Source organism: Staurois parvus, unplaced genomic scaffold, assembly GCF_062004578.1.
Source record: "Staurois parvus isolate SC_StPar_1 unplaced genomic scaffold, SC_StPar_1.0 ptg004047l, whole genome shotgun sequence".
Lineage (NCBI taxonomy): Eukaryota > Metazoa > Chordata > Amphibia > Anura > Ranidae > Staurois > Staurois parvus.
Genome location: NW_028321842.1, coordinates 1 through 26,841, shown reverse-complemented (window position 1 = coordinate 26,841; position 26,841 = coordinate 1). Strand labels below are relative to the sequence as shown.

At 50.0% G+C, this 26,841-nt stretch overlaps 1 protein-coding gene and 1 long non-coding RNA gene across 2 annotated transcripts; one reads left to right on the top strand and one right to left on the bottom strand.

The window, feature by feature from the left end:
• Nucleotides 1-3,085: 3,085 nt before the first annotated feature.
• LOC149427084 (uncharacterized) lies at nucleotides 3,086-4,863 on the top strand. Its single transcript, XR_016311448.1, has 2 exons — nucleotides 3,086-3,594; nucleotides 4,581-4,863. It is a non-coding gene; the product is annotated as an uncharacterized LOC149427084 (long non-coding RNA).
• A 6,343-nt stretch (nucleotides 4,864-11,206) lies between these two features.
• LOC149427083 (cathelicidin-6-like) lies at nucleotides 11,207-26,477 on the bottom strand. The gene is made up of 4 exons (XM_089668276.1): nucleotides 26,245-26,477; nucleotides 21,753-21,866; nucleotides 16,033-16,104; nucleotides 11,207-11,402 (listed from the first exon to the last, which is right to left on the bottom strand). The coding sequence occupies exons 1-4, from the start codon at nucleotides 26,461-26,463 to the stop codon at nucleotides 11,280-11,282; spliced, it is 528 nt and encodes a 175-aa protein (XP_089524402.1). The 5' UTR covers nucleotides 26,464-26,477; the 3' UTR covers nucleotides 11,207-11,279.
• Nucleotides 26,478-26,841: the final 364 nt, after the last annotated feature.

Sequence of the window (26,841 nt, the reverse complement as noted above, 5' to 3'; positions counted from 1 at the left end):
CACCAACAAGGGTTCCTCCACCAAGTACTAAGCCATGTTTTGCTCGGGGATCAAATACTTATTCTACTCACCGAACTGCTACTCCATTTATAACATTTGTATTGTGTGTTTCTTCTGGATTTTTGGTTGATACTCTGTCTCTAACATTTGAAATACACCGATGAGAACAATTATAGACCCTTCATTTCTGTGTAAGTGGGCGAACCTACAAAATCTGTAGCGGGTCAAATTCATTATTTTCCCCACTGTACAATAAGCATGCAACAAGTGAAGCCAGAACTGCATACTTGACTGATTACTTGTCCCGGGTTACTGAAACACATTCCTCCCATGTCAGGGTGACCTTAAGGGGCCGGGACAGAAGTATTATTTATAGATCATCTTTAAAGCTGAATTCCAGGAATTCAGCACCTTTGTAGAAAGTGAAGGCGCTATAAAAAAAAGAAATTTTTTGCGCTATAAAAACCATGGTAAAGATATTGTTGTTTAATTATTTTTTTTTTTTATATTAGTAATGTTGGCGATCAGAGATTTATTGTGGGGCTGTGATAGTGCTGCGGGCAATCTGATATGAACTGACGCTGGGTGGGAACCAACTGCCACTGACATCTCCGGTGATCAGTGCTAATAAAAAGCACTGACACTGTACTGATGACACTGGGCAGGAAGGGGTTAACATCTGGGACGATCAAAGGGTTAACTGTGTAGCGGACATGCTTTGCAGAAAGATAAAAACCCCGCTGACAGGAGAGAGATCTGTGTTGTTTACACTCACAGATCTCCCTCCTCTCAGTTGCTCCGCTGATCATAGGGCCCCGGGCCACGAATCGCTGGCCGGGACCCGGTGATTGACATGTAAGGGAGCCAATGACAGCGCGGGTGGGTGCGCACTTTCTACCCGGAAATGCAGAATTACGCACAGCGCCTTGAAAAAGTTTTCTTCCCACCTGAAATGTCCCCCATGTTGTCATGTTACTATGTATCCCCCTCCCCCCATGAAATATTCCCCATGTTGTCATGAGACAATGTATTCCCCCTCCCCCCTGAAATGTCCCCCATGTTGTCATGTTACAATGTATTCCCCCTCCCCCCTGAAATGTCCCCCATGTTGTCATGTTACAATGTATTCCCCTCCCCCCCTGAAATGTCCCTCTTGTTATGTTACAATGTATCCCCTCCCCCCTGAAATGTCCCTCTTGTCATGTTACAATGTATTCCCCTCCCCCCTGAAATGTCCCCCATGTTGTCATGTTACAATGTATTCCCCTCCCCCCCCTGAAATGTCCCCCATGTTGTCATGTTACAATGTATCCCCCCCCCCCCGAAATGTCCCCCATGTTGTCATGTCACAATGTATTCCCCCCTGAAATGTCCCCCATGTTGTCATGTTACAATGTATCCCCCTGCCCCCTGAATTGTCCCCCATGTTGTCATGTTACAATATATCCCCCCCCCCCCCATGTTGTCATGTTACAATGTATCCCCCCCCATGTTGTCATGTTACAATATATCCCCCCCCCCCCCATGTTGTCATGTTACAATATATCCCCCCCCCATGTTGTCATGTTACAATGTATCCCCCCCCCCATAATGCCCTCCCCATGTTGTCATGTTACAATATATCCCCCCCCATGTTGTCATGTTACAATGTATCCCCCCCCCCCCATAATGCCCTCCCCATGTTGTCATGTTACAATGTATCCCCCCCCCCCCATAATGCCCTCCCCATGTTGTCATGTTACAATATATCCCCCCCCCCCATGTTGTCATGTTACAATGTATCCCCCCCCCCCCCCATAATGCCCTCCCCATGTTGTCATGTTACAATATATCCCCCCCCATGTTGTCATGTTACAATATATCCCCCCCCCCCATGTTGTCATGTTACAATATACCCCCCCCCCATGTTGTCATGTTACAATGTATCCCCCCCCCCCCATAATGCCCTCCCCATGTTGTCATGTTACAATATATCCCCCCCCATGTTGTCATGTTACAATGTATCCCCCCCCCCCCCCCATAATGCCCTCCCCATGTTGTCATGTTACAATGTATCCCCCCCCCCCATAATGCCCTCCCCATGTTGTCATGTTACAATATATCCCCCCCCCCATGTTGTCATGTTACAATGTATCCCCCCCCCCCCCATAATGCCCTCCCCATGTTGTCATGTTACAATGTATCCCCCCCCCCCATAATGCCCTCCCCATGTTGTCATGTTACAATATATCCCCCCCCCCCATGTTGTCATGTTACAATGTATCCCCCCCCCCCCATAATGCCCTCCCCATGTTGTCATGTTACAATATATCCCCCCCCATGTTGTCATGTTACAATATATCCCCCCCCCATGTTGTCATGTTACAATATATCCCCCCCCCATGTTGTCATGTTACAATGTATCCCCCCCCCATAATGCCCTCCCCATGTTGTCATGTTACAATATATCCCCCCCCATGTTGTCATGTTACAATATATCCCCCCCCCATGTTGTCATGTTACAATATATCCCCCCCCCATGTTGTCATGTTACAATATATCCCCCCCCCATGTTGTCATGTTACAATGTATCCCCCCCCCATAATGCCCTCCCCATGTTGTCATGTTACAATATATCCCCCCCCATGTTGTCATGTTACAATGTATCCCCCCCCCATAATGCCCTCCCCATGTTGTCATGTTACAATATATCCCCCCCCATGTTGTCATGTTACAATGTATCCCCCCCCCCCCCATAATGCCCTCCCCATGTTGTCATGTTACAATCTATCCCCCCCCCCCATAATGCCCTCCCCATGTTGTCATGTTACAATATATCCCCCCCCCCCATGTTGTCATGTTACAATGTATCCCCCCCCCCATAATGCCCTCCCCATGTTGTCATGTTACAATATATCCCCCCCCATGTTGTCATGTTACAATGTATCCCCCCCCCATGTTGTCATGTTACAATATATCCCCCCCCATGTTGTCATGTTACAATATATCCCCCCCCCATGTTGTCATGTTACAATGTATCCCCCCCCATGTTGTCATGTTACAATATATCCCCCCCATGTTGTCATGTTACAATATATCCCCCCCATGTTGTCATGTTACAATGTATCCCCCCCCATGTTGTCATGTTACAATGTATCTATCGGGATCGGATGTGATGGACACAAAGTGGCAGATAATTGTGAAGTGGAAGGATAATGAGAAATGGTTTCCAGCATTTGTGACAATCAATCTGTGAGGTGTGGCGGCATTTGTATTCGGCCCCCTTGATTCTGACACCCCTAACTAACTACGAAATGCTTTGATGGGTGGGTGTCAGTCTGGAGGAGGGGGCGTTTCCAGGCAGGCTGTATTGCTTAGGCAACGCCCACATGCAACGTAGAGCCTCCATGATTGAAAGAACTGAAAGCCAATGAATGAAAGGGGCGGGGCCGGGGGACCAGATATCACTTTGTAACGCGGATTCTGCGTCTCTCCTCCAGGTTCGCCATTGTGGTTCAGGAATTCTCACACTTCGCGTACCACGGAAAGGAAGTGCTGGGACGCGGCGCGATGACCCGGCGGCATCTGCGGGCAGCTGGATTCCTGGTGGTGGAGGTGAGCCTGGTGCTCGGCGTCTGCTGAAAACTATCCAAATGTCATGTGATTCTCATTATTAAAGGGTGAAAATACCGACCTGCACTGCCGGGGTTGTCTGTAGGTAGAGGAACAAGCACAATGCTTCCCTAATTCCTCCGGCAGCTGGCGCTCTTTGCCCCTCCCCTGCGCTCCCAGTATGTGGGAGGAGCTTCTTGACGTCCTCACGTACAATACCGAACCTCTGCTTCTCTGTTGTACGTGATGATGTCGGAGAGCAACGATTGGTCAAGCAGCAAAAAGAGAACCTGCCTTACGGCATCAATTTATAACTAAAGGCAAAACTAGTTTTGTTTTTTGTTTTTTCAGTTTTGGATGGCGTGGAAAGGGATTAGACCCCCCCCCCCCCCAGTCAGGTTTTTATTGCTGTGAGGGAGATTCCCCCTCACTATGTGTCCTGTTTCCCATTATCGAAACATGTTGGGTTGTCACCAGAACAGGAATAGAGGGTGAATCTTCCTATGGGGAGGGGGGGGGGGGGTGTAACTAGTTCTGGTGACACCTCGGTTTGGAGGAATATCCTCTCACTTCCTGACTTGGCTATGGGGCAGGAAGTGAAGGGAAATCTCACCAACGGGGAAAAGAAACTGATTGGGGGGGGTCATAACCCACCCTTTATCCAAAATGGGAAAAAACTTGCCTTTTTAGTTCTACTTTAAGGGTATAGCTACAGATTTTAGTTGGGAGTTCCTTGAGATCTGAGGACTATGTAAGGGTTCCTCGGGGGCAGGAAGTGAAGGGAAATCTCTCCAATGGGGAAAAAAAACTGATTTGGGGGGGGTGTGATGATAACCCACCCTATATCCAAAATGGAAAAAACTTTTGCCTTTTTAGTTCTACTTTAAGGGGATAGATGCAGATTTTATTTGGGGGTTCTTTGAGATCTGAGGACTATGTAAGGGTTCCTCGGGGGCTGTCTCTTACCATTTTGCTGTCCTGCCCTTTAGGTGCCTTATTACGACTGGCAGGAATTAAAGTTGGAACAGGAGAAGGAAAGTTTCCTGAAGGATCAGATAAAGAAGGTGCTGATGGTGGACTTGGTGCAGTGAGGAGCCCGGCCAGACCGTGAAGAGGCGTGTGTATATGTATCTTCCCCCCCTCGCCGCTGGGTGTCTGGCACTGAGAGGGGGGAGCGAGGTTTTGGGCGGGATCTATATTTTAAGAGTATCTGTATTTTATTGTGAAATGAATCCGATGGAAAAAAGCCTGATAAAGAGCGATGTAAAGATCGATGTTGTGTTTTGTTTTTTCAATAGCCAAATGTAGGTGTGATGAGTTTTATCCATATTGGAAAGCCAGGGAAGGTTGAACCGTGTTCTTACCTTCCACCACAGAGGGCGCCAGAGAACTTCCCCTTTAAATCTGCTGTACTTCTGGGAGACCTGAGGATAAAGCATGGCAGCGGCACAATCATGGTTCAGGCTGCCATATCTTGGTATTCTGCAGGCCCCATCATCACCTAGAAAGAGTCCCTGCTCAGCGACTATGTATCAGTTTTGACCGACCGTGTGCACCCCATTTTGTTTTCCGAAGACCGCGCCATTTACCGAGAGGGTAATGCGCCAATTCACACATCTGGTGTCAGATCGTGGTTTGAGAAACATGCGGATGAAGTGTCGCACCTTCCCTGGGCCTCGCAGTCGCGGGACCTCAATATCACAGAGCCACTATGGTCAGTTGTGGAGAACAAGGTTCGGGCTCTTTTACCGCCCCCGGTATCTGCAAGAACCGGACCTCAGTACCACAGAGCCACTATGGTCAGTTGTAGAGAACAAGGTTCGGGCTCTTTTACCGCCTCTGGTATCTGGAAGAACCGGACCTCAGTACCACAGAGCCACTATGGTCAGTTGTGGAGAACAAGGTCCGGGCTCTTTTACCGCCTCTGGTATCTGCAAGAACCGGACCTCAATACCACAGAGCCACTGGCCAATTGTGGAGAATTTGCAGTGCCTCGTGGGACTTGTAGTTCTACAACAGCTGGAGGGCCACAGTTGCCCACCCCAGTTCTAGGGCAATGGCGGGTGTTGGGGTAAATCCCCCGGCGCCCCTTGCTGTGCTCCCAGTCGCTACCCCCCCCCCCCCCCCCCCGTGTACAGCAGAGGCATCCTAGGACTTGTGCAATGTTTGTAGAGAGCCGCCTGTGGTCTGCATGCTGTACAGTTACATTTCTGAACAAGGTTCGGGCTCTATTACCGCCTCCGGTATCTGCAAGAACTGGACCTCAATATCACAGAGCCTCTATGGTCAGTTGTGGAGAACAAGGTTCAGGCTCTTTTACCGCCTCCAGTATTTGGAAGAACCAGACCTCAATATCACAGAGCCACTATGGTCAGTTGTGGAGAACAAGGTTCGGGCTCTATTACCACCTCTGGTATTTGGAAGAACCGGACCTCAATACCACAGGGCCACTATGGTCAGTTGTGGAGAACAAGGTTCGGGCTCTTTTACCGCCTCCGGTATCTGCAAGAACTGGACAGCAATACCACAGAGCCACTATGGTCAATTGTGGAGAACAAGGTTCGGGCTCTATTACCGCCTCCGGTATTTGGAAGAACCAGACCTCAATATCACAGAGCCACTATGGTCAGTTGTGGAGAACAAGGTTCGGGCTCTATTACCACCTCTGGTATTTGGAAGAACCGGACCTCAATACCACAGGGCCACTATGGTCAGTTGTGGAGAACAAGGTTCGGGCTCTATTACCACCTCTGGTATTTGGAAGAACCGGACCTCAATACCACAGGGCCACTATGGTCAGTTGTGGAGAACAAGGTTCGGGCTCTTTTACCGCCTCCGGTATCTGCAAGAACTGGACCGCAATACCACAGAGCCACTATGGTCAATTGTGGAGAACAAGGTTCGGGCTCTATTACCGCCTCCGGTATTTGGAAGAACCGGACCTCAATATCACAGAGCCACTATGGTGAGTTGTGGAGAACAAGGTTCGGGCTCTTTTACCGCCCCCGGTATCTACAAGAACTGGACCTTAGTACCACAGAGCCACTATGGTCAGTTGTGGAGAACAAGGTTCGGGCTCTTTTACCGCCTCCGGTATCTACAAGAACTGGACCTCAGTACCACAGAGCCACTATGGTCAGTTGTGGAGAACAAGGTTCGGGCTCTTTTACCGCCTCCGGTATCTACAAGAACTGGACCGATTATTCCATGAACAGCGATATCAGTTCCATTGTCCACCATCCACGTCTTCTATTTGTCAATTCCCAGGAGAATTCAGGCCGTCGTGGAGGCTAAAGGCGGCCCAACACCATACTGGGTAACGATTTCATTCTCTTACCTGGTGTTTCCATCATGTTGTTTGGAAAGTTCAAAGCTAATCTCAAAGAATTATTTTGCTGAAAGAGTAGTTGATGCTCGGAATAGACTTCCAGCTGAAGTAATGAGCCAGTCAACTGAATATTATATAACAGACCTGCGCTTGGGTGGTGAGGACCAAAAAAAAAGAAGCAGCGAACACAAACCAATAGGCAAACCATGAAAATGTGTAAAATTAGCAGTGTGGCGCTTAATTGTTGATACGTGTGATTATTATTAACCGCTTCCCGACCGCCGTATAGCAGATATACTGCTACAGGGCGGCGGGTGCGCAAAATCGCATATATATATATATATATATATATATATATATATATATATATATATATATATATATATATATGATTTCCCATTTCCGGGTAGGGGACGCGCGCCTTACTGGGCGTGGCTGTCAAATGCCAGATCCTCCTCCCTGTCGGCTCGGGCACACTGCACAGCCATCCAGAGCAGTGTGATTACAGTGAAGCACACACCCCCCTAGTAAAACACTCCCAGCACACAGTTAACCCTTTGATCGCCCCTCATGTTAACCACTTCCTGCCCAGTGCCATTAGTACAGTGTCAGTGCTTTTTTTTTTTTTTTTTTTTTTTTTTTTTTTTTATTTTTAGCACTGATCCACTGTATTGGTGTCACTGGGGATGTCAGTGGCGCCAAGTCAGTTCCCAACACCCCCCCCCCCCTTGCCCCGTGTCAGAATGTCCGCCGCAGTCACGCTATAAGTCACTGATCGCCACCATTACTAGTAAAGAAAAAAAAAATTTCCAGTATCTATACCGCCATTTGTAAACACTATAACTTTCATGTAAACCAATTAATTTACACGTATTGGGATATATTTTTTTTTTAGCAAAGACATGGAGCCAATGGCCACTATTCTGTACTCATCCCGACCAGTGGCCTCTACTCCGTACTCATCCCAATCAATGGTCGCTACTCTGTACTCATTCCAACCAATGGTCGCTACTCCGTACTCATCCCAACCAATGGCCTCTACTCTCTACTCATCCCAACCAATGGCCTCTACTCCGTACTCATCCCAACCAATGGCCTCTACTCTCTACTCATCCCAACCAATGGCCTCTACTCCGTACTCATCCCAACCAATGGTCACTACTCTGTACTCATCCCAACCAATGGCCTCTACTCCCTGCTCATCCCAACCAATGGCCTCTACTCCCTGCTCATCCCGACCAATGGCCTCTACTTCGTACTCATCCCGACCAATGGCCTCTACTTCGTACTCATCCCGACCAATGGCCTCTACTCCGTACTCATCCCGACCAATGGCCTCTACTCCGTACTCATCCCGACCAATGGCCTCTACTCCGTACTCATCCCGACCAATGGCCTCTACTCCGTACTCATCCCGACCAATGGCCTCTACTCCGTACTCATCCCGACCAATGGCCTCTACTCCGTACTCATCCCGACCAATGGCCTCTACTCCGTACTCATCCCAACTAACGGCCACTACTCCGTACTCATGCCAACCAATGGTCACTACTCCGTACTCATCCCAACCAATGGCCTCTGCTCCGTACTCATCCCAACCAATGGCTGTGATAATTGTGCGCACAGATATGGACAATGACAACCATATTTTGTATCAGACTCTGCAAATATCATTCTCTCTTCCTCCAGTCCCCCTCCCCTTGCAGGAATGTGGTCTGCATGTGTGCTGAGTTCACAAGTGCATAGGGAACAGCTAATGGGCTTCATGGTTGTAACCCCAATTAGCCTGGTTCCAGGATGTCTGATACACCCTTTCATCTGGCCGGGTTGTAAAACTATAACTCAGTCCTTCACTTGACATGAAATCTTATCTCAGAGTGGCTGTAAAAACGTACCATCCCACTTGAATCACTTTTTCATACAAATTCATAAATCCCGACAGGAACAATGTACATTAAAACAAAGCATAGATTCAGATATGTCATTTTAATACAAGTCACCTGATACCTTACACCCCTAGGTAATGTCTACCTGAGAGTAGAAAGCGATATCTTGTTATCCGTCACAGCCGGATATGTCATATTTGATGTCTGGACGTTCAGAATATGATTCTGCATATTAATCTGCCAGTGGCTAAGATGCTACATGTACCTAGTGAAGGTTATTGACCATGGTATAAACTTGCGAGGGATTTAGGTCACAGCCTGGGTCTACGCCTAACACCCCTCCCCAAATGAGGCGATTGGCCCTCATTTGGTATACACCCCCTGCTGGGACACTAGAAAAAGCTGTCATGCCTGAAGAAAGTTATGAAGAGATTCTCCCTTTTAACATCAGGAATCATCTTTGGGAGAAAAGGCACCCTTTTGTTCAGGACACTTGAACTCTGCTTAAACCAGGACGTCTGCAGGTATCCTACCTTCTGAAACTTCTTTCTTCATCTCTCTGTTATGTTATTGCTCTTTCTATATATATATATATTGGTTACATATTTTCTGTAAATATCTTTATTGCACCATTTTGACCTTTTTAGTAATAAATCCTATTTTCTGAAAAGTGTTGAACTGTTTCTAACGCTCTTTAATGCAAATTAAGAATCCCTGTCTCTGAGGAGTGCTACTGTGTGTTTTAAAACCTCTGCTTACATCTGTCTGCGGTGACAGTGTGTATACAGACGCTTATTCAGACATCATAGTGTTACTGCTAAGATTTGTGAGTTTCTTCCTTCTCTGTAAAAAGGAGGTGGTGGCAGTGTGGAGGGTTAATTGCGTAATTAACCTGACCCAGTAACAATCGCTCTCAGGCTGCTGGCACATAGATTGTGGTCCAGTGAGCTGGAAAATCTTTGTGCAGGGTGCAGCTGAGAGTGCGTTGTTACGCAAGCGGCAGCACGGTTTTAGATTGGCTGGTCCTTAGGTCACAAGTGGGTGAGGAGGGCTGGGGGTTTGACGCCGCGCCCATCACAATGGCTACTACTCCGTACTCATCCCAACCAATGGCCACTACTCCGTACTCCTCCCAGCCAATGGCCTCTACTCCGTACTCCTCCCAACCAATGGCTACTACTCCGCACTCATCCCAACCAATGGCCTCTACTCCGTACTAATCCCAACCAATGGCCATTAATCCGTACTCATCCCAACCAATGGCCACTACTCCGTACTCATCCCAACCAATGGTCACTACTCCGTACTCATTCCAACCAATGGCCACTACTCCGTACTCCTCCCAACCAATGGCCACTACTCCGTACTCCTCCCAACCAATGGCCACTACTCCGTACTCATCCCGACCAATGGCCACTACTCCGTACTCATCCCGACCAATGGCCACTACTCCGTACTCATCCCGACCAATGGCCTCTACTCCGTACTCATCCCAACCAATGGTCACTACTCCATACTCATCCCAACCAATGGCCTTTACTCCGTACTCCTAACCAATGGCCTACATTCAGTGTCCTCCATCCATCTCTGCCAATCCCTCCACTGGCCTCCATTCAGTGTCCTCCATCCCTCTCTGCCAATCCCTCCACTGGCCTCCATTCAGTGTCCTCCATCCCTCTCTGCCATAGATATAGAGTAGTATAGCAAGGATACAATATAGGTTGAGATATAATATGGAATAGTATGGGAAGGATAGGATATAGACTGGGATATGATATGGGATAGTATGGGAAGGATAGGATATAGGTTGGGATATGATATGGAATAGTATAGGTAGGATAGGATATAGGTTGGGATAAGATACAGAACAGTATAGGATATACAGTAGGTTGGGATAGGACATAGAGTAGTATAGGAAGGATAGGAGATAGGTTGGGATAGGATATAGAATAGTATAGGAAGGATAGGATATGCAGTTGGTTGGGATAGGATATAGAATAGTATAGGAAGGATAGGATATGCAGTTGGTTGGGATAGGATATAGAATAGTATAGGAAGGATAGGATATGCAGTAGGTTGGGATAGAATATAGAATAGTATAGGAAGGATATGCATTAGGTTGGGATAGGATATAGAATAGTATAGGATATGCAGTAGGTTGGGACAGGATATAGAATAGTATAGGAAGGATAGTCTTAACACAATGCTTTTTTTACTCACAATCTATATTTTCATACAATGGTGGATATCAAGTGACATAAAGAAATGAGACGACGGTCTTGTCATGCTGGAAGACAATGGCGGGTGTTCCTCCAGCAGTGAGAGCCGAAATGTGCCCAACCCTCCGCCATACATCCCCCCCCCCCGATGTGACCCCTCAGTGACAGTTCCCAGAGTCCTGTTGTTTTCATTCTTTATTTCTCTCCTTTAGGTGACATTTCACAGAGAACATTCAATACAATTCATTTCTCTTCTCATTGAGGGACGGCCAGCTCTTTTCTGCTCGGTAAAGATCCAATGGGGTTGTTAGAACCTGGAAGGCGGGGTATGCCGGGGGGTCTTCCGGGTCGTCTACCAGGGCGTCTCATCCTTGAAATCTGAAGGAAAAAGTGAGAATTCCCAATAATTCCATTAGAATACTGATTTACATTCAGGGGAGGGGCGCAGAAACGTCATCACCCTGCCGAAGGACTGCTGAGATAAAACCAATGACACGGAGGAGACGGGGAGACCACCGTGACCTGCACTTCTGAGCAGTAAAGTATTCAGACCCTTTGGCAAGAGCCTTGAAATTTATCTCAGGTGCGATGTTTCTACATTGTGATTAGAACCCGCCTGTGCTACATTACATCGATTGGCCGTGATTTGGAAAAGCCACACCCCTCTCAGCTGACAATGCCTCCTGTATCAGAGCAAAAGCCATGAGGTCAAAGGAACTGCCAGCAGAGCTCAGAGACAGGATTCTCACAAGGCGCAGATCTGGGGGTGGCGACAATAAAACTTTCTGCTCCATTCACACTGAGCGGTGGAAGGCTGCAGCATTGGCAGTCCTTCTGGGACTTTGTTCCATCTCCACGCAGGATCTCTGGAGATTGGGTTCTTGGTCACCTCTCGTACTAAGGCCCTTCTCCCATGATTGGTCAGTTTGGCCGGACGACCAGCTCTTGGAAGAGTCCTGGTTGTGCAAATTATGGAATTATGGAGGCCGATGTGCTCTTGAGAACCTTCAGACTCCATTCACTCTAGGGCCTGACGTTCAGAATCGTGTGAATGGAGCCTCAAGGTTTAGAATTGAGGCCAAACAGTTCAACCTTGGTTTCATCAGACCAGAGAATCTTGTTCCTCACAGCCTGAGAGTCCTTCAGGTGCTTTTGTGCAAACTCCAAGTGGGCTTTCATGTGTTTTGCACTGAGGAGAGGCTTCCGTCCAGCCACTCTGCCATAAAGCCCAGATCGGTGGAATGCTGCAGTATTGGCAGTCCTTCTGGAACTTCGTTCCATCGCCATGCAGGATCTCTGGAGATTGGGATCTTGGTCATCTCTCGTATTAAGGCCCTTCTCCCATGATTGGTCAGTTTGGCCGGACGACCAGCTCTTGGAAGAGTCCTGGTTATACCCATTATGGAGGCCATTATGGAAATATGGAGGCCGCTGTGCTCTTGGGAACCTTGAGGCTCCATTCACATGTTTCTGAGCGTCAGGCCCTAGTCTGGAGCTTGAAGGTTCACAAGAGCACAGCGGCCTCCATAATTCGCACAACCAGGACTCTTCCAAGAGCTGGTCGCCTGGCCAAACTGACCAATCGTGGGAGAAAGGCCTTAGTATGAGAGGTGACCAAGAACCCAATCTCCAGATATCCTGTGCAGAGATGGAACAAAGTTCCAGAAGGACTGCCATCACTGCAGCCCTTCACCGATCTGGGTTTTATGGCAGAGTGGCTGGACGGAAGCCTCTCCTCCATGCAAAACACATGAAAGCCAACTTGGAGTTTGCACAAAAGCACCAGAAGGACTCTCAGGCTGTGAGGAACAAGATTCTCTGGTCTGATGAAACCATGCTTGAACTGTTGGGCTTCAATTCTAAATGTTATGTCTGGAGGAAACCAGGCACCACCCATCATCTGCCTAATACAATCCCAACAGTGAAGCATGGTGGTGGCAGCATCATACTGTGGGGGTGTTTTTCAGCAGCAGGGACTGGGAGACTGTTCAGGGTTGAGGGAAAGTTGAATGGAGCAAAGTACTGAGATATCCTCAATGGAAACCTCAGGACCTCAGACTGGGCCGAAGGTTCACCTTCCAACATGACAACCATCCCGAGCACACAGCCAAGACAATACAGGAGAGGCAGAGGGCCAACTCTGTGAATGTCCTGGAGTGGCCTAGCCAGAGCCTTTTGAACCCTATTGAACATCTTTGGAGAAACCTGAAAATGGCCGTCCACCGATGACCCCCATCCAACCTGACTGAGCAAAGAAGTATAGCAGAAAAATCCCCCAATCCAGGTGTGGAAAGCTTGTGGTGTCATCCCAGAAAGACTCGAGGCTGAAATTGGTGCCACAGGGGCTTCAACAGAGTACTGTAGAGGAAGGAGCAGAGTCCTCCAGCAGTGCAGAGTATATCAGGAGAGGAGAGTTATAGAGGAAGGAGAGGAGTCCTCCAGCAGTGCAGAGTATTTCAGGAGAGGAGTTATAGAGGAAGGAGAGGAGTCCTCCAGCAGTGCAGAGTATTTCAGGAGAGGAGAGTTATAGAGGAAGGAGCGGAGTCCTCCAGCAGTGCAGAGTATTTCAGGAGAGGAGTTATAGAGGAAGGAGAGGAGTCCTCCAGCAGCGCAGAGTATTTCAGGAGAGGAGTTATAGAGGAAGGAGCGGAGTCCTCGAGCAGTGCAGAGTATTTCAGGAGAGGAGAGTTATAGAGGAAGGAGCGGAGTCCTCCAGCAGTGCAGAGTATTTCAGGAGAGGAGTTATAGAGGAAGGAGCGGAGTCCTCCAGCAGTGCAGAGTATTTCAGGAGAGGAGTTATAGAGGATGGAGAGGAGTCCTCCAGCAGCGCAGAGTATTTCAGGAGAGGAGAGTTATAGAGGAAGGAGCGGAGTCCTCCAGCAGTGCAGAGTATTTCAGGAGAGGAGAGTTATAGAGGAAGGAGCGGAGTCCTCCAGCAGTGCAGAGTATTTCAGGAGAGGAGTTATAGAGGAAGGAGAGGAGTCCTCCAGCAGCGCAGAGTATTTCAGGAGAGGAGTTATAGAGGAAGGAGAGGAGTCCTCCAGCAGCGCAGAGTATTTCAGGAGAGGAGAGTTATAGAGGAAGGAGAGGAGTCCTCCAGCAGCGCAGAGTATTTCAGGAGAGGAGTTATAGAGGAAGGAGAGGAGTCCTCCGGCAGCGCAGAGTATTTCAGGAGAGGAGTTATAGAGGAAGGAGAGGAGTCCTCCGGCAGTGCAGAGTATTTCAGGAGAGGAGAGTTATAGAGGAAGGAGAGGAGTCCTCCAGCAGCGCAGAGTATTTCAGGAGAGGAGTTATAGAGGAAGGAGAGGAGTCCTCCAGCAGTGCAGAGTATTTCAGGAGAGGAGTTATAGAGGAAGGAGCGGAGTCCTCCAGCAGTGCAGAGTATTTCAGGAGAGGAGTTATAGAGGAAGGAGCGGAGTCCTCCAGCAGCGCAGAGTATTTCAGGAGAGGAGAGTTATAGAGGAAGGAGCGGAGTCCTCCAGCAGTGCAGAGTATTTCAGGAGAGGAGTTATAGAGGAAGGAGAGGAGTCCTCCAGCAGCGCAGAGTATTTCAGGAGAGGAGTTATAGAGGAAGGAGCGGAGTCCTCCAGCAGCGCAGAGTATTTCAGGAGAGGAGAGTTACAGAGGAAGGAGCGGAGTCCTCCAGCAGAGCAGAGTATTTCAGGAGAGGAGAGTTATAGAGGAAGGAGAGGAGTCCTCCAGCAGAGCAGAGTATTTCAGGAGAGGAGAGTTATAGAGGAAGGAGAGGAGTCCTCCAGCAGTGCAGAGTATTTCAGGAGAGGAGTTATAGAGGAAGGAGAGGAGTCCTCCAGCAGTGCAGAGTATTTCAGGAGAGGAGAGTTACAGAGGAAGGAGCGGAGTCCTCCAGCAGAGCAGAGTATTTCAGGAGAGGAGAGTTATAGAGGAAGGAGAGGAGTCCTCCAGCAGTGCAGAGTATTTCAGGAGAGGAGTTATAGAGGAAGGAGAGGAGTCCTCCAGCAGTGCAGAGTATTTCAGGAGAGGAGAGTTACAGAGGAAGGAGCGGAGTCCTCCAGCAGCGCAGAGTATTTCAGGAGAGGAGAGTTATAGAGGAAGGAGAGGAGTCCTCCAGCAGTGCAGAGTATTTCAGGAGAGGAGAGTTATAGAGGAAGGAGCGGAGTCCTCCAGCAGTGCAGAGTATTTCAGGAGAGGAGTTATAGAGGAAGGAGCGGAGTCCTCCAGCAGCGCAGAGTATTTCAGGAGAGGAGAGTTATAGAGGAAGGAGCGGAGTCCTCCAGCAGTGCAGAGTATTTCAGGAGAGGAGTTATAGAGGAAGGAGCGGAGTCCTCCAGCAGCGCAGAGTATTTCAGGAGAGGAGAGTTATAGAGGAAGGAGCGGAGTCCTCCAGCAGTGCAGAGTATTTCAGGAGAAGAGAGTTATAGAGGAAGGAGCGGAGTCCTCCAGCAGTGCAGAGTATTTCAGGAGAGGAGTTATAGAGGAAGGAGAGGAGTCCTCCAGCAGTGCAGAGTATTTCAGGAGAAGAGAGTTATAGAGGAAGGAGAGGAGTCCTCCAGCAGTGCAGAGTATTTCAGGAGAGGAGTTATAGAGGAAGGAGCGGAGTCCTCCAGCAGCGCAGAGTATTTCAGGAGAGGAGTTATAGAGGAAGGAGCGGAGTCCTCCAGCAGCGCAGAGTATTTCAGGAGAGGAGAGTTACAGAGGAAGGAGCGGAGTCCTCCAGCAGTGCAGAGTATTTCAGGAGAGGAGTTATAGAGGAAGGAGCGGAGTCCTCCAGCAACGCAGAGTATTTCAGGAGAGGAGAGTTACAGAGGAAGGAGCGGAGTCCTCCAGCAGCGCAGAGTATTTCAGGAGAGGAGAGTTACAGAGGAAGGAGCGGAGTCCTCCAGCAGAGCAGAGTATTTCAGGAGAGGAGAGTTACAGAGGAAGGAGCGGAGTCCTCCAGCAGAGCAGAGTATTTCAGGAGAGGAGAGTTACAGAGGAAGGAGCGGAGTCCTCCAGCAGCGGGTGAGGATGGATTTCGTCGGTCACTCACCCTGGTTATGTTGTCACACTGCAGGTTCTCTTTGCCGGTTGCTCTCAGGTTCAGATCACAGATTTTAACTTCCTGTGTATGCAGATAAAACAGCTGAATGTCTCTCTTCTCCCAATACACTCATCTCCTAATACAGACATTGAATATTCTGCTTTCTGTGCCCCTCCCAGACCATTGGAAATCAGTTGCACTGCGACTGCACCTCTGGCCCCCTTTACATTACACAGCCCCCTGTACCTCTGGCCCCCTTTACATTACACAGCCTCCTGCACATCTGGCCCCCTTTACATTACCCAGCCCCCGTACCTCTGGCCCCCTTTACATTACCCAGCCCCCTGTACCTCTGGCCCCCTTTACATTACACAGCCCCCTGTACCTCTGGCCCCATTTGCGTTACACAGGCTCCTGCACCTCTGGCCCCTTTACATTACAAAGCCTCCTGCACCTCTGGCCCCCTTTACATTACACAGCCTCCTGCACCTCTGGCCCCCTTTACATTACACAGCCTCCTGCACCTCTGGCCCCCTTTACATTACACAGCCTCCTGCACCTCTGGCCCCCTTTACATTACACAGCCTCCTGCACCTCTGCCCTTCTTACTGGGGCATGCAGGGCTGGGCACAGCAGCACTGCACAGAAGGATGGAGCTGCTGGATTTAATTTTTCATATTAACAAACTGGCGATTGGTTGCTAGGACCACCCAGTGACCAATCACCTGCAGGTTAACTCTGGCAGCTCCCGCCCTCGTTTCAGCGGTGCTGTGCCCCCCTCTCTGCATGTACAGACGTGTTCTCATTCTGCCTCCGGCTCTCCGCTCTACTGTGTTAGTGACAGCGGCGGAGGGAATCCGGTGACCAGTCCTGGGTGTCACCCCTCTGATGGGTGTCACCTGGATGTGTTCCGCACCCCCCGCACCGTCCCCCGCACTGCCCTCCCAGGAAACTTCGGTAGATAAAATATGAAAAAATCAACTTTATGCTACTTTCATCAGGGTTAGTCTTAACCTCTTGCCGAACATGTAACACGTATGTGCAGCGGTGGGATGGCTGGTCGTTAATGATGTAACACGTATGTGCAGCGGCGGGACGGGTGATCGTTAGTGATGTAACACGTATGTGCAGCGGCGGGACGGATGGTCGTTAATGATGTAACACGTATGTGCAGCGGCGGGACGGGTGGTCGTTAGTGATGTAACACGTATGTGCAGCGGCGGGACGGGTGGTCGTTAATGATGTTGCATGTATGTGCAGCGGCGGGACAGGTGATCGTTAATGATGTAACACGTATGTGCAGCGGTGGGATGGCTGGTCGTTAATGATGTAACACGTATGTGCAGCGGCAGGATGGGTGATCGTTAATGATGTAACACGTATGTGCAGCGGCAGGACGGGTGATCGTTAATGATGTAACACGTATGTGCAGCAGCGGGACGGGTGGTCGTTAGTGATGTAACACGTATGTGCAGCGGCAGGACGGGTGATCGTTAATGATGTAACACGTATGTGCAGCAGCGGGACGGGTGGTCGTTAGTGATGTAACACGTATGTGCAGCGGCGGGACGGGTGGTCGTTAGTGATGTAACACGTATGTGCAGCGGCGGGACGGGTGGTCGTCAGTGATGTAACACGTATGTGCAGCGGCGGGACGGGTGGTCGTTAATGATGTTGCATGTATGTGCAGCGGCGGGACAGGTGATCGTTAATGATGGAACACATACGTGCAGCGGTGGGACGGGTGGTCGTTAATGATGCAACGCGTATGTGCAGCGGCGGGGACGGATGGTCGTTAATGATGTAACACGTATGTGCAGCGGCGGGACTGGTGATCGTTAATGATGTAACATGTATGTGCAGCAGCGGGACGGGTGGTCGTTAGTGATGTAACACGTATGTGCAGCGGCGGGACGGGTGGTCGTTAATGATGTTGCATGTATGTGCAGCGGCGGGACAGGTGATCGTTAATGATGGAACACATACGTGCAGCGGTGGAACGGGTGGTCGTTAATGATGTAACGCGTATGTGCAGCGGCGGGGACGGATGGTCGTTAATGATGTAACACGTATGTGCAGCGGCGGGACGGGTGGTCGTTAGTGATGTAACACGTATGTGCAGCGGCGGGACGGGTGGTCGTTAATGATGTAACACGTATGTGCAGCGGCGGGGACGGATGGTCGTTAATGATGTAACACGTATGTGCAGCGGCGGGACGGGTGGTCGTTAGTGATGTAACACGTATGTGCAGCGGTGGGACGGGTGGTCGTTAATGATGTAACGCGTATGTGCAGCGGCGGGACGGGTGGTCGTTAGTGATGTAACACGTATGTGCAGCGGCGGGACGGGTGGTCGTCAGTGATGTAACACGTATGTGCAGCGGCGGGACGGGTGGTCGTTAATGATGTTGCATGTATGTGCAGCGGTGGGACAGGTGATCGTTAATGATGGAACACATACGTGCAGCGGTGGGACGGGTGGTCGTTAATGATGCAACGCGTATGTGTAGCGGCGGGGACGGATGGTCGTTAATGATGTAACACGTATGTGCAGCGGCGGGACTGGTGATCGTTAACGATGTAACATGTATGTGCAGCAGCGGGACGGGTGGTCGTTAGTGATGTAACACGTATGTGCAGCGGCGGGGACGGATGGTCGTTAATGATGTAACACGTATGTGCAGCGGCGGGACGGGTGGTCGTTAGTGATGTAACACGTATGTGCAGCGGTGGGACGGGTGGTCGTTAATGATGTAACGCGTATGTGCAGCGGCGGGACGGGTGGTCGTTAGTGATGTAACACGTATGTGCAGCGGCGGGACGGGTGGTCGTCAGTGATGTAACACGTATGTGCAGCGGCGGGACGGGTGGTCGTTAATGATGTTGCATGTATGTGCAGCGGTGGGACAGGTGATCGTTAATGATGGAACACATACGTGCAGCGGTGGGACGGGTGGTCGTTAATGATGCAACGCGTATGTGTAGCGGCGGGGACGGATGGTCGTTAATGATGTAACACGTATGTGCAGCGGCGGGACTGGTGATCGTTAACGATGTAACATGTATGTGCAGCAGCGGGACGGGTGGTCGTTAGTGATGTAACACGTATGTGCAGCGGCGGGGACGGATGGTCGTTAATGATGTAACACGTATGTGCAGCGGCGGGGACGGATGGTCGTTAGTGATGTAACACGTATGTGCAGCGGCGGGACGGGTTGTCGTTAGTGATGTAACACGTATGTGCAGCGGCGGGACGGGTGGTCGTTAATGATGTTGCATGTATGTGCAGCGGCGGGACAGGTGATCGTTAATGATGGAACACATACGTGCAGCGGTGGAACGGGTGGTCGTTAATGATGTAACGCGTATGTGCAGCGGCGGGGACGGATGGTCGTTAATGATGTAACACGTATGTGCAGCGGCGGGGACGGATGGTCGTTAATGATGCAACGCATATGTGCAGCGGCGGGGACGGGTGATCGTTAATGATGCAACGCATATGTGCAGCGGCGGGGACGGATGGTCGTTAATGATGTAACACGTATGTGCAGCGGCGGGACGGGTGGTCGTTAGTGATGTAACACGTATGTGCAGCGGCGGGACGGGTGGTCGTTAATGATGTAACGCGTATGTGCAGCGGTGGGACAGGTGGTCGTTAATGATGTAACACGTATGTGCAGCGGCGGGACGGGTGGCCATTAATGATGTAACACGTATGTGCAATGGCGGGACATCATTAACGACCACCCGTTACATCACTAACGACCACCCGTCCCGCCGCTGCACATACGTGTTACATTCATAACGATGTAACGCTTATGTGCAGCGGCGGGACGGGTGGTCGTTAATGATGTAACACGTATGTGCAGCTGCGGGACGGGTGGTCGTTAATGATGTAACACGTATGTGCAGCTGCGGGACGGGTGGTCGTTAATGATGTAATGCGTATGTGCAACGTATGGGTACATATGATGGAAAGGGGCACTCTGATAGGGAAATATGATGGAAAGGGGTACTTTGAGTGTAAGGGGGCACTCTGATGGGCACGTTATGTTAAGGGGGCACATATGGGCACATACTATGGAAGGGGCACTCTGATGGGGAAATGTGATGGAAAGAGGTACTTTGAGCTTAAGGGGGCACTCTGACGGCAATACCTGAGGTAAGGTGGCAATATGATGGGGATACCTGATGTAAAAGGACATTCTAATGGCAACACCTAATGTAAGGTGTCACCGTGAGGGGGGAACCTTATATAATGGGAACAACTGATGTAAGGGGGCACACTGATGGGAAACACCAAATGTAAGGGGGTCTTCTGATGCAGAAACCTGATGTATGGGGGCACTCTGCTGGGAATGCCTGATGTATGGGGGCACTCTGTTGGGAATACCTGATGTATGGGGGCACTCTGATGGGAATGCCTGATGTATGGGGGCACTCTGATGGGAATGCCTGATGTATGGGGGCACTCTGCTGGGAATGCCTGATGTATGGGGGCACTCTGCTGGGAATGCCTGATGTATGGGGGCACTCTGATGGGAATGCCTCATGTATGGGGGCACTCTGCTGGGAATGCCTGATGCATGGGGGCACTCTGCTGGGAATGCCTGATGCATGGGGGCACTCTGCTGGGAATGCCTGATGCATGGGGGCACTCTGCTGGGAATGCCTGATGCCTGGGGGCACTCTGATGGGAATGCCTGATGTATGGGGGCACTCTGCTGGGAACGCCTGATGTATGGGGGCACTCTGATGGGAACGCCTGATGTATGGGGGCACTCTGATGGGAACGCCTGATGCATGGGGGCACTCTGCTGGGAACGCCTGATGCATGGGGGCACTCTGCTGGGAATGCCTGATGCATGGGGGCACTCTGATGGGAACGCCTGATGTATGGGGGCACTCTGATGGGAACGCCTGATGTATGGGGGCACTCTGATGGGAACGCCTGATGTATGGGGGCACTCTGCTGGGAACGCCTGATGTATGGGGGCACTCTGCTGGGAATGCCTGATGCATGGGGGCACTCTGATGGGAATGCCTGATGTATGGGGGCACTCTGCTGGGAATGCCTGATGTATGGGGGCACTCTGCTGGGAACGCCTGATGTATGGGGGCACTCTGATGGGAACGCCTGATGTATGGGGGCACTCTGATGGGAACGCCTGATGTATGGGGGCACTCTGCTGGGGATGCCTGATGCATGGGGGCACTCTGATGGGAACACATTACTTAAGGGGGTGCTCTGATGGGAACGCCTGATATAGGGGGTACTCTGACGGTGGCAACTGATTTATGGGGGAAGCCTGATGGTGGCACCCAATGTAATAAATTACTCTGGAGGGGGAACCTGATGTAATGGGGACATTTATTTTCAGACCTTGGACAGAAGAAGATTTTAGTGACTGGACCTCCTTGAATTTTAATTCGATACCCCGATTTATATGATCACCAAAGGATTGACCTTTTACCTATGTGGCTCTCAGTCCAGGGGCGGACTGACCATTCGAGCACTGCCCGAGGGCCCGGGGTCAGTAGGGGGCCCCATTAAATGCCTCTGGTACCTTTTTTATCTGCTTTTTTGGGTGTGCTTTGAGTGTGGGCAAGGACACAGGGGCCCCGTGATCCCCTATTGCCCGGGGGCCCCATGAGTTGTCAGTCCGCCCCTGTCTCAGTCATAAACAAAAACTTGGATTTCACACGCAATACTCCCAGATAAAACTCACCCCATCCGGTTTAAATTCACATTGCGCTGCGTCACCTCCCCCCGCCTTCAGACACCTCGTCTCCATTATTCCGAATCTCAGGATTTGATCCTTTGTTTCCTCCTGGGAGAAGATCTGGAAGATGGAAGGACACATATAGACTTTTCAGACGTCACCCATATGTGGCCCAGAAGCATTGATTAGAATGACATTGGCAATGTTTTCCATTTCCTGAAAGATTTAAAGATCGGGGATCTCTTGATAATGAGCCACGGCCAGGTAGACCAGGAAAGATGGCAGCCACAACGGCCAGAGGAATTGTCCGGGATAAATAGAAAACCCCCCACAGGTGACCTCGGGAGAAATACAGGCTGCTCTGGGAAAAAAACGGTGCGGTTGTTTCAAGGAGCACAATACAATGATACTTGTACAAAAATGAGCTGCATGGTGGAGTTACCAGAAAGAAGCCTTTACTGTGCCAAAAAAGCACGGTTACAATATGACCGAAAACAGCTTGACACGCCTCACAGCTTCTGACACACTGTAATCTGGAGCGATGAAACCAAAATAGAGCTATAAGCGCTATGTTTGGAGAGGGGTCAACAGTGACAAGAATGCCATCCCCACTGTGAAGCATGGTGGTGACTGTAACGTACATGTGACATGCATGTACCGATTCAAGTAGATAAGATGTGCTCAGTAGCAATATGTAATCGTAACCGTAGGGACATTCCATTGTTATTAAAGATGTATTCAGTCAGAGGTACTCAGACAGATGCTCATCAATTAGCGTCTGAAAAGACTTCCAGCTTCCTCTGGATGTGACACCTAAGTGCTAATAAGGTTTGTCACCTTCTGGGGAAACCGGTTTGGAGGAAATGACTGCAGACAGGTTGTCTACCTGACATTGGAAGCTCTAAAAGTATATCCATACATCAAAGAAGTATGTTTCATCCCTCATAAAAGCTAAAATATTAGTTGCAGAGAGATGAAAATACTTCCCTCTGATGGGTCACTCTGTGCGTCACACCGACACCTAAAAACCGTATTTGTGGTTTATGTAGAATGCCAGGAAAAAGCAGGAAATGGTTAGGTGGCTCTGGATTGCGACAGTCGAATAGTGTTTGGTACTGTCGCGATCGGACTGATGCGCTGGTGTTGGAAATCCAATCCCCGACTTGGTGTTTCAAGCTGGCCTTAGTCCGATTGAACTTGGGCAGGTCAACACCCAGAACATCCTGTGGGCGGGTACAGGAACACCCCCCATGGTCAATTGGCCAAAGACTAATGTCCCGCCTACGTCCATATCCCCATAAATGGAGGACCCGGGCATTGGGACATTGTATTTCGTATGGAGCTGGTCGATTGACTAACGGATTACGGACTTTTTCTGACTTGATCCAGTCGCAGGATAGATCTCGGTAAAGTTTTATTTCTGTTTTTTATTCCCTTTTATTTTATAGTGAATAGTCATTTGTGTGTCTTCTTGTATTTTTTGTATTTCTGTAACTTTTTATACTTTGCACATATTTTATGCTCCGCCCACTTCGGGAAATTAAATCTTAAAATTAAGTAGTGACTTCTGTGTATATAAGCTCGGGCTCATATCTCCGGAGAGACTAGATTGGAGAGATTAGATTGGATTGTATCGTATTTTAGTGCCTTTATACGCTCGGTCAAGCTCATTGCCAACCTGTATGCAATTGCACTGTGTGTGGGCAGATTGCATGCAGGTTGTAAAGGTAACAGATCGGCCAGACGGAGATCTGTGTGTGTGGGGTGTCTCAGCAGACCGTTCTGCGGATAAACTGTTGGGTGGTGGCAGGCATCCTTTTGTGGTGTGTCTGGTGCGGGGGGGGGGGGGTGTGTGGACAGTGGAAGAGTGATTAACTCCGGGGTTCTAGCTGTAGGATAGCTGGAGGGACTCTAGAAGGGGGTAATTACTAAGCTGGTCCTCAACTCTAATCAGTGCACCAGATTGTATGTAAGATTTGTATCTGCCAGTGTGTGGTCGACCAGCTGGATTGGAGTGGAGTCTCCCTCTGGTGGTGGTCAGAGGTAGTGCGGGCTGTGAAAGGGTATCACGGCTGATCTTATATACGGTTTTATATATTCAAAGTTAAGTCCCCTTTATTCCCTCGTACCCCCAGTCACGGCCGCACGTGCACGCCTCGGTTAGCTAGTCGCTGTGGGCGTGGCGTGTGGGGGACATGTGACAGTGACTCACTAATGTTTTGGGGGGGGTGAGCTCTAAGGACACGGGGAATCTTGTGAAAATTGATGACAAGACGAATGCAGCTTGTTATCAGAAAATATCGACAGACAATTTGCATTCTTCTGCAGGAAAGCTGGCCATGGGACGCTCCCGGACTTTCCAGTATGACAATGTCCCCAAGCCAGGGGCGGACTGACAACTCATGGGGCCCCCCGGGCAATAGGGGATCATGGGGCCCCTGTGTCCTTGCCCAAATTCAAAAAAGCCTATGAAAAAGGTACCAGGGGCATCTCATGGGGCCCCTACTGACCCCGGGCCCTCGGGCAGTGCCCGAGTTTCCAAATGGTCAGTCCACCTCTGCCCCAAGCACAAGGCCAAGCTGACCCTCCAGCAGAAAAAGGTGAAGGTTCCGGAGTGACCATCACAGTCTCCCGACCCTAAGATCATCGAGCCGCTCTGGGGAGATCTCAAACGTGCGGTTCATGCAAGTCGACCAATGGCTTTGCATGACCTGGAGGCATTTTGACGAGACAAATGGGCGGCTCTACCACCGGCAGGAATTCGGGGGCCTCATAGACAACCATTACAAAAGACGGCATTCCATTGGACTAAAGGGGGCAATAGGAATAGGAACTAAGGGGGTGCAGACTATTGAATCGGGGGCATTTCATCTGGTTTTCTTGTTGCCAAGTTCTGTTTTCTGATTGGCCCGTTCTGGTATCACCTCCAGTTACAGAATATGAATCCCATAAGAAATCCAGGAAATGGGTTTTGTCCTGTTCATTTATGTTTTCTTTACAAATGGTACATCCTGCAGATTACCAATTCTCCAAGAGGGGGGGGGGGGGCAAACTTTTCAGCCAACTGTGTCTGGACCAGGGGCAGACAGACAACTCGTGGGGCCCCCGGCAATAGGGGATCATAGGGCCCCTGTGTCCTCGCCCACACTCAAACCACACCCAAAAAAGCCTATGAAAGGTACCAAGGGCACCTAGTGGGGTCCCCTACTGACCCCGGGGCCTCGGTACCCGAATGCGAATGGTCAGTCCGCCACTGGTCTGGACTATAAAGCAGAGAATCTGGATGGACAGTTGGATAGATGGTTCTACATTTTCTAAACGTTTTTAAGGTATTAACACATTACATGTATAGGAATATTGAAACATTTAAAGAATACAAATGTCCTTGAAGCCCCCATCCCACATGTATTGCCCTTGAAGCCCCCATCTCTCTCCCCCAACGTATTGCCCTTGTAACTTCCATCTCCCTCCCCCAATGTACTGCCCTTGAAGCCCCTATCCTTCCCCCAATGTATTGCCCTTGAAGCCCCCATCTCCCTCCCCCAAATGTATTGCCCTTGAAGCTTCCAACTTGCTCCCCCTATGTACTGCCCTTGAAGCCCCCATCTTTCCCCCCTATATATTGCCCTTGAGGCCCCATCCTTTCCCCATGTATTGCCCTTGAAGCCCCCATCTCCCTCCCCCAACGTATTGCCCTTTTAACTTCCATCTCCCTCCCCCAATGTATTGCCCTTGAAGCCCCCATCTCCCTCCCCCAAATGTATTGCCCTTGAAGCTTCCAAATTGCTCCCCCTATGTACTGCCCTTGAAGCCCACATCCTTCCCCCTATATATTGCCCTTGAAGCCCCATCCTTTCCCCATGTATTGCCTTTGAAGCCCCCATCTCCCTCCCCCAATGTATTGCCCTTGAAACTTTCATCTTGCTCCCCTTATGTATTGCCCTTTAAGCTCCCATCCTTCCCCCCATATATTGCCCTTGAAGCCCCCATCTCCCTCCCCCAATGTATTGCCTTTGAAGGTTCCACCTCCCACCCCCCAATGTATTGTCCTTGAAGCTTCCATCTCCCTCCCCCAATGTACTGCCCTTGAAGCCCCCATCCTCCCCCCCTCCCCTATATATTGCCATTGAAGCCCCCATCTCCCTCCCCCAATGTATTGCCCTTGGAGCTTCCACCTCCCTCCCCCAATGTATTGCTCTTGAAGGTTCCACCTCCCTCCCCCCAATGTATTGCCTTTGAAGGTTCCACCTCCCTCCCCCCAATGTATTGTCCTTGAAGCTTCCATCTCCCTCCCCCAATGTACTGCCCTTGAAGCCCCCATCCTCCCCCCCCCCCATATATTGCCCTTGAAGCCCCCATCTCCCTCCCCCAATGTATTGCCCTTGGAGCTTCCATCTCCCTCCCCCAATGTATTGCCCTTGAAGCCCCCGACCTCCCACCCCATCTACTGCCCTTGAAGCCCCCATCTCCCTCCCCCATGTATTGCCTTGTACTTCACCTGTATAGGTATGGCTGGAAGGTCCTCCAGGGGTTTATAGAAATAGAGGACATCCTCCCTCTGGTTGTAGAGATCCAGGGCCTCTCTGATCCGTCCTTCCTGATCCGAAGACTGAGAGTGAGCCAATGTGACTGCGGAGAGCCATAGCACACACTGCCAGACCCCCATCTTGTACCCTCCGTAATGCTGATTTATGTGTCTGATTCCCTCTCTATTCATCCTCCGCACCTCCAGCTTCCTCTTTTTGTTTTGTTTTTTTTGTTTTTTTAGAATGTCTTGCGGAATCTTTTTATACGTTTATTGCACCATTAATAACACAACAAACATCTTTCACAAAACTTTGTTCCTGAAAAAGAAAAACACCCGGCCAGTCATTTAAAGTAGCACTCCAACCAGCGAACAAAATGAAATCCGTACTAGCAATGGTTCTTTATCCTTGAGGCCAGAGGATTGTCACCCTTCGGTGTGAGGGTGTTCTTAGAGGGATTTCCTTTCACTTTCTGTTGTGTCTACAGGACAGGAAGTGAAGGGAAATCTCCCTATTAGGATACAGATGGACAGTATGGAGGCCACTGGGATGGACTGTCCCCCCCCCAC